The sequence below is a fragment of the Scyliorhinus canicula genome, chromosome 28 (assembly GCF_902713615.1).
Source record: "Scyliorhinus canicula chromosome 28, sScyCan1.1, whole genome shotgun sequence".
NCBI lineage: Eukaryota > Metazoa > Chordata > Chondrichthyes > Carcharhiniformes > Scyliorhinidae > Scyliorhinus > Scyliorhinus canicula.
The window spans coordinates 5038529-5050909 of NC_052173.1; the positions used below are offsets into that span (position 1 = coordinate 5038529).

The following is a 12381-nucleotide window of genomic DNA, read 5'->3' on the forward strand; positions in this document are numbered from 1 at the left end:
GAGAGTTGGGCGTGCGGCTCATTAAATATATTCAAGGCGGAGTTAGAATTATTGGGCAGGATCAACATCCTGGGGGTTACCCATTGATCACAAGACGTGGGAGCAGAAGTTGGCCATTCGGCCCATCAAGTCTGCTCCGCCAATTCATTGAGATCATGACCGATCTGATGTGATAATCTCCAACTCCACTTTCCCGCCCTCTCCCCATAACCCTCGATTCCCTCACTCTTATCCCCATAACCCTCGATTCCCTCACTCTTATCCCCATAACCCTCGATTCTCTCGCTCTTATCCCCATAACCCTCGATTCCCTCACTCTTATCCCCATAACCCTCGATTCCCTCACTCTTATCCCCATAACCCTCGATTCCCTCACTCTTATCCCCATAACCCTCGATTCCCTCACTCTTATCCCCATAACCCTCGATTCCCTCACTCTTATCCCCATAACCCTCGATTCCCTCACTCTTACCCCCATAACCCTCGATTCCCTCACTCTTACCCCATAACCCTCGATCCCCTCACTCTTATCCCCATAACCCTCGATTCCCTCACTCTTATCCCCATAACCCTCGATCCCCTCACTCTTATCCCCATAACCCTCGATCCCCTCACTCTTATCCCCATAACCCTCGATTCCCTCACTCTTATCCCCATAACCCTCGACCCCCTTCCAGCTCCCTGCGGTAAAGAATTCCACAGATTCACTGCCCTCAGAGAGGAGAAATTCCTCCTCCTCCTCTGTCTGAAATGGGCGACCCCTCACTCTGAGATTCTGCCCTGTGGTCCCAGACTCTCCCACAAGGGGTAACAACCTCTCAGCATCGACCCTGTCAGGTCCCCTGAGAATCCGATATGTCTCAATAAGGTCGCCTCTGGCCAATCGTTATCCCTCAATCAACACCACAAGAAAATCACGTTGCTGTGTGTGGGAGCTGGCTATGTGCAATCTGGCTGCCGCATTCCCGACGTCGCAACAGTGACGACACTTCAAAACTGCTTCCCTGGCTGGAAAGCTGGAGGTGTCCAGTGGTCATGAAAGACGCTATGTAAATGCAAGTCTTTTTTTTTTCGAAATATCGAGGCGCTATTAATGACAGGCGATATCAGGAGTGGGACTGAGCTCTGTGCAGCCCAGTTGTAGGTGTGGCAAGACCTGTTAAGCTGTCCGCAAACGTGCGCGCACACTCCAGCGGGAAGTGTTCCGGACGCCATCTTGATAAATGCATTTGTACGCATGCCTAGCAACCGCTGCCGCTAAGCAAAGCTGGCTGATTATGCTGCCAATCAGCGTGTGGCACTGATATGATGCCAACACTGCCATTTTGGAACTCCCTCTCTTAGCTGCCCAATGTGAAGGAAACGCTATTTCCAGGAGCTATGAGCTCCTCAGGGGTTGGCTGCTGCATTATTATTTCTTCCTGGCTGTTATTGCAATTCTATGTTTTTAGATCTTTACCGTGCTTCACGACGTTTCAACACTCTGTGAGCAGTACCTTCTTAGTCCGGCCTCTTTTTCCTTCCCCAATGGCCTTGCTGATTTGGTAACCGAACAGCTTGTGCCCTGACCAGTTGCTTCCAGCCATGGAGAGCCCAGTTAGGCTTCCTCTCGGCAGAGAGCATGACTGGAAGAACATGAGAGGCCATGCAGAACAGGACAAGCTGCTCGAAGAGGGAGGAAGAGGAGAAGCTGGAGGCCATTTCCGCAAAGTGTCTTTGGGGGAGCAGATCGCTCGGAGACTAGATAGCTCAGGTGCTGGAAGACATACTGGCTTCATGACGAGAGCAAGCTGAGAGTGCAATGGATGCTGGGATTTCGGCCAGCTAATGTTGCACCATGGTTGGTTCCGTGTCAGTGTCTTCGTGTATTTGGGTGACGCAGCTTTCAGAGTTGAATATCTGACAGTGTGTGCGTGCTATGAGAGGTGGGGTTGTGTGAGGGGTTAGTGATGAGGCCCGATGGTTGTTGATGAGTGATGGGAGAACTCTGCAGTGGGTGATGCCAGTGGTGCAGTTGGCAGTATATGCCCTTCACTGAGTTCAACTTCTTCACGCACTCCATTCATGTTCTTCGAGCTACATTCCTGGCCTTGACCTCCGCAGCTGTCTCTTGCCTCTGCACTTCCTGAGCAAGTGCCTGGAGGCCCTCCTACGTCCCGGCATATCGACAACATCTCTAGTCCAGCAAGACCACCACTGCAGTGTTGGAAAAGTTTGATGCTCACTGCCCTGTGAGTCACTGTTGTACAGAAGTGTTTCAAACGATGTCAGCACCTACAATCGCCACAACTGAACTCAAACCCAAATTCTAACCCTAACCCTAACTTTATCTCAAATTGTAACTTTCTCCATCACTTTATCCCGATGTCTCAGGCCCTATCTGGAACCCTGACTCGAACCCTAACGTTATCCCTAACCCTGACCCGGACCCTGTCTGGAACCCTGCCTCGAACCCTGCCTCGAACCCTGCCTCGAACCCTGCCTCGAACCCTGCCTCGAACCCTGTCTCGAACCCTGTCTCGAACCCTGTCTCGAACCCTGTCTCGAACCCTGTCTCGAACCCTGTCTCGAACCCTGTCTCGAACCCTGTCTCGAACCCTGTCTCGAACCCTGTCTCGAACCCTGTCTCGAACCCTAACGTTATCCCTAACCCTGACCTGGACCCTGACTCGAACCCTGCCTCAAACTCTGCCTCGAACCCTGCCTCGAACTCTGCCTCGAACCCTGTCTGGAACCCTGCCTCGGACCCTGCCTTGGACTCTGCCTCGAACTCTGCCTCGAACCCTGCCTCGAACTCTGCCTCGGACCCTGCCTCGAACCCTGCCTCGGACCCTGCCTCGAACCCTGCCTCGAACCCTGCCTCGAACCCTGCCTCGAACCCTGCCTCGAACCCTGCCTCGAACCCTGTCTGGAACCCTGCCTCGAACCGAGCCTCGAACCCTGTCTGGAACCCTGCCTCGAACCCTGCCTCGGACCCTGACTGGAACCCTGCCTGGAACCCTGCCTGGAACCCTGCCTCGGACCCTGCCTCGGACCCTGCCTGGAACCCTGCCTCGGACCCTGCCTCGAACTCTGCCTCGGACCCTGCCTCGGACCCTGCCTCGAACCCTGCCTCGAACCCTGCCTCGAACCCTGCCTCGAACCCTGCCTCGAACCCTGTCTGGAACCCTGCCTCGAACCGAGCCTCGAACCCTGTCTGGAACCCTGCCTCGGACCCTGCCTCGGACCCTGCCTGGAACCCTGCCTCGGACCCTGTCTGGAACCCTGCCTGGAACCCTGCCTCGGACCCTGCCTCGGACCCTACCTCGGACCCTGCCTCGGACCCTGCCTCGGACCCTGTCTGGAACCCTGCCTCGGACCCTGCCTCGGACCCTGCCTCGGACCCTGCCTCGGACCCTGCCTCGGACCCTGCCTCGAACCCTGCCTCGAACCCTGCCTCGGACCCTGCCTCGGACCCTGTCTGGAACCCTGCCTCGAACCCTGCCTCGGACCCTGCCTCGGACCCTGCCTCGGACCCTGTCTCGAACCGAGCCTCGTACCCTGCCTCGGACCCTGCCTGGAACCCTGCCTCGGACCCTGCCTGGAACCCTGTCTGGAACCCTGCCTCGGACCCTGCCTCGGACCCTGCCTCGGACCCTGCCTCGGACCCTGCCTCGAACCGAGCCTCGAACCCTGTCTGGAACCGAGCCTCGAACCCTGTCTGGAACCCTGACTGGAACCCTGCCTCGGACCCTGCCTCGGACCCTGCCTCGGACCCTGCCTCGGACCCTGCCTCGGACCCTGTCTCGAACCGAGCCTCGAACCCTGCCTGGAACCCTGCCTGGAACCCTGCCTCGGACCCTGCCTCGAACCCTGCCTCGGACCCTGCGTGGAACCCTGCCTCGGACCCTGCCTGGGACCCTGCCTGGGACCATGCCTCGAACCCTGCCTGGGACCCTGTCTCGGACCCTGCCCCGGACCCTGCCTCGAACCCTGCCTCGAACCCTGCCTCGGAACCTGCCTCGAACCCTGTCTGGAACCCTGCCTCGGACCCTGCCTCGAACCCTGCCTCGAACCCTGCCTCGGACCCTGCCTGGAACCCTGTCTCGAACCCTGCCTCGGACCCTGTCTGGAACCCTGCCTCGGACCCTGCCTCGAACCCTGTCTGGAACCCTGCCTCGAACCCTGCCTGGAACCCTGCCTCGAACCCTGCCTGGGACCCTGCCTCGAACCCTGCCTGGAACCCTGCCTCGAACCCTGCCTCGGACCCTGCCTGGGACCCTGCCTCGAACCCTGTCTCGAACCGAGCCTCGTACCCTGCCTGGGACCCTGCCTCGGACCCTGCCTCGAACCCTGCCTCGATCCCTGCCTCGAACCGAGCCTCGAACCCTGTCTGGAACCCTGACTGGAACCCTACCTCGAACCCTGTCTGGAACCCTGCCTCGGACCCTGTCTGGAACCCTGCCTCGGACCCTGTCTTGAACCGAGCCTCGGACCCTGTCTCGAACCGAGCCTCGAACCCTGCCTCGAACCCTGCCTCGGACCCTGCCTCGGACCCTGTCTCGAACCCTGTCTGGAACCCTGCCTCGAACCCTGCCTCGAACCCTGCCTCGGACCCTGCCTCGGACCCTGTCTCGAACCGAGCCTCGAACCGAGCCTCGAACCCTGCCTCGGACCCTGCCTCGGACCCTGCCTCGGACCCTGCCTGGAACCCTGCCTCGGACCCTGCCTCGGACCCTGCGTGGAACCCTGCCTCGAACCCTGCCTCGGACCCTGCCTCGAACCCTGTCTGGAACCCTGCCTCGGACCCTGCGTGGAACCCTGCCTCGGACCCTGCCTGGGACCCTGCCTGGAACCTTGCCTGGAACCCTGCCTGGAACCCTGCCTGGAACCCTGCCTCGGACCCTGCCTCGAACCCTGCCTCGAACCCTGCCTCGGACCCTGCCTGGAACCCTGCCTCGGACCCTGTCTCGGACCCTGTCTGGAACCCTGCCTCGGACCCTGCCTGGAACCCTGCCTCGGACCCTGTCTCGGACCCTGTCTGGAACTCTGCCTCGGACCCTGCCTCGAACCCTGCCTCGGACCCTGCCTCGAACCCTGCCTCGAACCCTGCCTCGGACCCTGTCTGGAACCCTGCCTCGAACCCTGCCTCGGACCCTGCCTGGAACCCTGTCTCGAACCCTGCCTGGAACCCTGCCTCGGACCCTGCCTCGAACCCTGCCTCGTACCCTGCCTCGAAACCTGCCTCGGACCCTGTCTCGAACCCTGTCTGGAACCCTGCCTCGGACCCTGCCTCGGACCCTGCCTCGAACCCTGCCTCGGACCCTGCCTCGGACCCTGCCTCGAACCCTGTCTCGAACCCTGCCTGGGACCCTGCCTCGAACCCTGCCTCGAACCCTGCCTCGAACCCTGTCTGGAACCCTGCCTCGGACCCTGCGTGGAACCCTGCCTCGGACCCTGCCTGGGACCCTGCCAGGAACCCTGCCTGGAACCCTGCCTGGAACCCTGCCTGGAACCCTGCCTCGGACCCTGCCTCGGACCCTGCCTCGAACCCTGTCTCGGACCCTGTCTGGAACCCTGCCTCGGACCCTGCCTCGAACCCTGCCTCGGACCCTGCCTCGAACCCTGCCTCGAACCCTGTCTCGGACCCTGTCTGGAACCCTGCCTCGAACCCTGCCTCGGACCCTGCCTGGAACCCTGTCTCGGACCCTGCCTGGAACCCTGCCTCGAACCCTGCCTCGGACCCTGCCTCGAACCCTGCCTCGAACCCTGCCTCGGACCCTGTCTGGAACCCTGCCTCGGACCCTGCCTGGAACCCTGTCTCGAACCCTGCCTGGAACCCTGCCTCGGACCCTGCCTCGAACCCTGCCTCGTACCCTGCCTCGAAACCTGCCTCGGACCCTGTCTCGAACCCTGTCTGGAACCCTGCCTCGGACCCTGCCTCGGACCCTGCCTCGAACCCTGCCTCGGACCCTGCCTCGGACCCTGCCTCGGACCCTGCCTCGAACCCTGTCTCGAACCCTGCCTGGGACCCTGCCTGGGACCCTGTCTCGAACCCTGTCTGGAACCCTGTCTCGAACCCTGCCTCGGACCCTGCCTCGAACCCTGCCTCGAACCCTGTCTGGAACCCTGCCTCGGACCCTGCCTCGAACCGAGCCTCGAACCCTGTCTCGAACCCTGTCTCGAACCCTGTCTCGAACCCTGCCTCGGACCCTGCCTCGAACCCTGCCTCGAACCCTGCCTCGAACCGAGCCTCGAACCCTGCCTCGAACCCTGCCTCGGACCCTGCCTCGGACCCTGCCTCGGACCCTGCCTGGAACCCTGCCTCGGACCCTGCCTCGGACCCTGCCTCGAACCCTGTCTCGAACCCTGTCTGGAACCCTGCCTCGGACCCTGCCTCGGACCCTGCCTCGAACCCTGCCTCGGACCCTGCCTCGGACCCTGCCTCGGACCCTGCCTCGGACCCTGCCTCGGACCCTGCCTGGAACCCTGCCTCGGACCCTGCCTCGGACCCTGCCTCGGACCCTGCCTCGGACCCTGCCTCGAACCCTGCCTCGGACCCTGCCTCGGACCCTGCCTCGGACCCTGCCTCGGACCCTGCCTCGGACCCTGCCTCGGACCCTGCCTCGGACCCTGCCTGGAACCCTGCCTCGGACCCTGCCTCGGACCCTGCCTCGGACCCTGCCTCGGACCCTGCCTCGAACCCTGCCTCGAACCCTGCCTCGGACCCTGCCTCGGACCCTGCCTCGAACCCTGCCTCGAACCAAGCCTCGAACCAAGCCTCGAAGCCTAACCCAAACGCTCCTTCCTTGCACAAGCCATGAGGCTAACTTTAAGTCGTGCTGGGCAGTCAGAACAGTGGGTTCCCAGTGCTGGGTGCAGCCAATCAACAGTTTGCCAGCATGGTGAAACCATGGCAATAATCAAGCAGCGCAAAGTTGTCACCTTGCCTGCATTGCAATTAAGAGGTGCGGATTAATCACGGTTCGCAATTGCTGCATGGATTTTCATTTTAAACTTGAAGCTGCGTGTACCCTCCAAAGCTGAGATGTCCAAAGTACGAAACCACTAATGATTCTCTTCATTCTTTCCAGACATTTCTGCTGAAGAGGACTATCGACTGACGACCCTCCTCATGGTCTACGTGGCGGTCTCCCTCCCTTCTCTCGCCAGTGACCCCATGTCCTTGTATAATCAGGAGCACGAGGGTAAGTAGCAAACTCTGAACATGCAACAATTATAATACAGGCTGGTCTGATCTCTCCTGTAGATTACAGGCTGGTCTGATCTCTCCTGTAGATTACAGGCTGGTCTGATCTCTCCTGCAGATTACAGGCTGGTCTGATCTCTCCTGTAGATTACAGGCTGGTCTGATCTCTCCTGCAGATTGAAGCATGTCTTTTATGTTCCATTCAGGCCACCGTAACAATATCCACTGTGTAGCCAAAGCCATCAACGAGATTGCAGCTGCTCTCTACACAATTCACAAGAAGGACGTTCAGCAGCATCTGAAGGAATTTCTGGTGGTCAGTGAATCATTGTCTTTGCAACTATTCTGACATGGAGACGTACACTTGGATTGAAAGTCATAGCTGCGTGGCGGCGACACAATAGCACAGTGGTTAGCACAGTTGCTTCACAGCTCCAGGGTCCCGGGTTCGATTCCCCGCTGGGTCACTGTCTGTGCGGAGTCTGCGCGTTCTCCCCGTGTGTGCGTGGGTTTCCTCCGGGTGCTCCGGTCTCCTCCCACAAATGAGTATTTTTCGTCAGTATTCACACAGGAAAAAGACAATGTTGTTGAGGAGAATACTGAGATACAGGCTACTAGACTAGAAGGGCTTGAGGTTCATAAGGAGGAGGTGTTAGCAATTCTGAAAAGTGTGAAAATAGATAAATCCCCTGGGCCAGATGGGATTTATTCTAGGGTTCTCTGGGAAGCTAGGGAGGAGATTACTGAGCCTTTGGCTTTGATCTTTATGTCATCATTGTCTACAGGAATAGTGCCAGAAGACTGGAGGATGGCAAATGTTGTCCCCTTGTTCAAGAAGGGGAGTAGAGACAACCCCGGTAACTATAGACCAGTGAGCCTTACTTCTGTTGTGGGAAAAGTCTTGGAAAGGTTATAAGAGATAGGATTTATAATCATCTCGAAAGGAATAATCTGATTAGGGATAGTCAACACGGTTTTGTGAAGGGTAGGTCATGCCTCACAAACCTTATTGACTTCTTTGAGAAGGTGACCAAACAGGTGGATGAGGGTAAAGCAGTTGATGTGGTTTATATGGATTTCAGTAAGGCGTTTGATAAGGTTCCCCATGGTAGGCTATTGCAGAAAATAGAGAGGCATGGGATTCAGGGTGATTTAGCAGTTTGGATCAGAAATTGGCTAGCTGATAGAAGACAAAGGGTGGTGGTTGATGGGAAATGTTCAGCCTGGAGTTCAGTTACTAGTGGTGTACCACAAGGATCTGTTTTGGGGCCACTGCTGTTTGTCATTTTTATAAATGACCTAGAGGAGGGCGCAGAAGGATGGGTGAGTAAATTAGCAGATGACACTAAAGTCAGTGGAGTTGTGGACAGTGCGGAAGGATGTTGCAGGTTACAGTGGGACATAGATAAGCTGCAGAGCTGGGCTGAGAGGTGGCAAATGGAGTTTAATGCAGAAAAGTGTGAGGTGATTCATTTTGGAAGGAATAACAGGAAGACAGAGTACTGGGCTAATGGTAAGATTCTTGGTAGTGTGGATGAGCAGAGAGATCTCGGTGTCCATGTACATAGATCCCTGAAAGTTGCCACCCAGGTTGATAGGGTTGTTCAGAAGGCGTACGGTGTGTTCGCTTTTATTGGTAGAGGGATTGCGTTTCGGAGCCATGAGGTCATGTTGCAGTTGTACAAAACTCTGGTGCGGCCGTATTTGGAGTATCGCTTGCAGTTCTGGTCGCCGCATTATAGGAAGGATGTGGAAACATTGGAAAGGGTGCAGAGGAGATTTACCAGGATGTTGCCTGGTATGGAGGGAAGATCTTATGAGGAAAGGCTGAGGGACTTGAGGCTGTTTTCGTTAGAGAGAAGAAGGTTAAGAGGTGACTTAATTGATGCATACAAGAGGATTAGATAGGGTGGACAGTGAGAGCCTTTTCCCTCGGATGGTGATGTCCAGCACGAGGGGACATAGCTTTAAATTGAGGGGAGATAGATATAGGACAGATGTCAGAGGTAGGTTCTTTACTCAGAGAGTAGTAAGGGCGTGGAATGCCCTGCCTGCAACAGTAGTGGACTCGCCAACATTAAGGGCATTTAAATGGTCATTGGATAAACATATGGATGATAAGGGAATAGTGTAGATGGGCTTTAGAGTGGTTTCACAGATCGGCGCAACATCGAGGGCCGAAGGGCCTGCACTGCGCTGTAATGTTCTGTGTACCGAAAGATGTGCTGTTCTCCCTCTGTGTACCCAAACAGGCGCCGGAGTATGGCAACTAGGGGCTTTTCACAGTAACTTCATCGCAGTGTTTATGTAAGCCTACTTGTGACAATAAAGATTATTATTATTGCAAGCAATAGTACAGGGAAGAAACAAGCTATGTCGACACACTCAAACACATATGACTGACGCACATACACCCAAACAAACATGTCACTTGCAGAGACACACACCGACAAACAAAAGCATACACACAAGCACACACACACACACACACAGTTACCAACATTCACACACTTACAAACACACACACACAGTTACAGACACACACTCACAAACACATACACGCACAGACACACAGTCACAAACACCTACACACACACAGACACACACACTCACAAACACCTACACATACACTCACAAATATCTACACTCACACAGGCACACAGTTACAGCCATTCACTCACTCACACACTCACATATACACACATAGTTGTTACGCCACCCTGGGCCACTTAGCGGTCAACTCCAGCCCCACGTGCCCACATCTCTGCCCAATAATTACAGTCACCAGGTTTGTCAATAGAAACACAATTACTGTTTATTTATACCAAGATTAATGATAAGAAGTCTTACAACACCAGGTTAAAGTCTCCACATCAAGATTAATGATGAAATATGCAGTGAATGCAACTGGATAACAACAAACTAAGACCTACCACCCACTTTAACTGTCCCACCCGCTACCCACACACACAATACAGACAAACACAGAGGGGAGGAAAGGGGTAAAAAATAATCAGGATGAAGGTAAAAAGATAAGAGTCATTGCTTCCAATGGGGGTTCTTTAGCATCCTTTCCTCACAGGTTGGTCAAAGCCTCTGGTTTACAGCTGGTGATGGTCTTCTTGGCAGAGTTATTCTTTCAATCACCACCTGTTACCGGGCAGAACACAGCCTTTTGGGCCCAGTCTATTGGTCACCAGCCAAATCAATCAAAATGAGTCATCACTGACACTGGCCAATCAGCAATCACCAGTCTCAGTCAGCACAGCCTTCTGGATCCTACTGTTAAAGGCACAGGCTGCTTACAGGCTGCTTTGCCTTAAAGTCACAGGTCCATTAACCACCCAGAGACCCAAAATGTAACGGCAAAAATTAAATAAAGAGGCAGGATGGGAATAAACAAGAACAAGCAGGAACAACCAGGAAGGACCTTTACAATAGACAAACACACTCACAGGCACACACTCACAGGCACACACTCACAGACAGACACACACAGACAGATGCACACACAGTTACAGATACACACTCATTCACATACACACAGATACACACACACACAATTACAGAAACACACACACACACACAGAGGCACTCATAGACACACAGTTACAAACACGCACACACACAGGCACACAGTTACACACACAAACACATACACACAAACACAGGCACACACAGTTACAAACACACACACACAGGCACGCAGTTACACACACAAACACATACACACAAACACAGGCACACACAGTTACAAACACACACACACAGGCACGCAGTTACACACACAAACACATACACACAAACACAGGCACACACAGTTACAAACACACGCACACAGTTACACACACAAACACAGGCACACACAAACACAGGCACACACAGTTACAAACACACACACACAGGCACGCAGTTACACACACAAACACATACACACAAACACAGGCACACACAGTTACAAACACACGCACACAGTTACACACACAAACACAGGCACACACAAACACAGGCACACACAGTTACAAACACATACACACAGGCACACAGTTACACACACAAACACATACACACAAACACAGACACACACAGTTACAAACACATGCACACAGTTACACACACAAACACAGGCACACACAGTTACACACACAAACACATACGCACACAGTTACACACACAAACACAGGCACACACAGTTACACACACACACACATACGCACACAGTTACACACACAAACACAGGCACACAAAGACAGGCACACACAGTTACAGACACACATTCACCCCACCACCTGGAGCTTCCCCTCCAAGTCACTCACTATCCTGACTTAGAAATATATCGCCATCCCTTCACTGTCGCCGGGGCAACATCCTGGAACTCCCTCCCTAACAGCACTGTGGGTGTACCTACATCACATGGACTGCAGCGGTTCAAGAAGGCAGCTCACCACCACCTTCTCAAGGGGCAATTAGGGATGGACACATCCGTAAATTAATTGTTTTAAAACTCACACTCATAAATACACACACACACACACACAGACACACAAGGTAGCAGGACCACAACGGGCTGAATGGCCGCCTCCTGTGCTGTGAGCACTCGATAATTCTCCGACCATGTCGATTTCCCCTCAGGTTTCGGACATTTCTCTTCCCTGAGCTTCAGGAAAACGTTATTGCCAAACAATATTCTCGGTGTCCCAAGGGGATTCTATCCAGGGGAGAGGCGCGTTGTTGACGGCAAGTAGGGGTTGTTTTAGCTCACTGGGCTAAATCGCTGGCTTTGAAAGCAGGCCAAAGCAGGCCAGCAGCACGGTTCAATTCCCGTACCAGCCTCCCTGAACAGGCGCCGGAATGTGGCGACTAGGGGCTTTTCACAGTAACTTCATTGAAGCCTACTCGTGACAATAAGCCATTTTCATTTCATTTCATTTCAAGACGAGTCGCAGCTTCTCTCATCCTGTATTTTCTCATTCTCTATTTAGTTCGCCTCCTTGAGTCTTTTGCAGATTGGCCAAGAGACAGATAAGTTACTCGTGAAAAACAGAGAATCGATTTATCTTATTCTTCACATGGTAAGTTGAGCCTGCCTTTACGTTTGTCAGATGCATTAGACGAGAGAGTCCTGTTCACCGTGAGCACCGATCAATTCTGGAACATTCCCCCTACTGTGCTAATCCCTCCGGCCTGTGTCC

The 12381-nt window shown here is 54.8% G+C and overlaps 1 protein-coding gene across 1 annotated transcript in view; it reads left to right on the top strand.

Annotated features, from left to right (window-relative positions):
* LOC119958082 (nck-associated protein 1-like) overlaps positions 1-12381 on the top strand; it is a 28648-nt gene that overhangs the window by 14560 nt on the left and 1707 nt on the right. The window contains exons 8-10 of the mRNA XM_038786309.1: positions 7074-7187; positions 7396-7505; positions 12172-12261. Coding sequence (XP_038642237.1) covers positions 7074-7187; positions 7396-7505; positions 12172-12261 — 314 coding nt within the window. The remainder of the gene's footprint in view (positions 1-7073; positions 7188-7395; positions 7506-12171; positions 12262-12381) is intronic.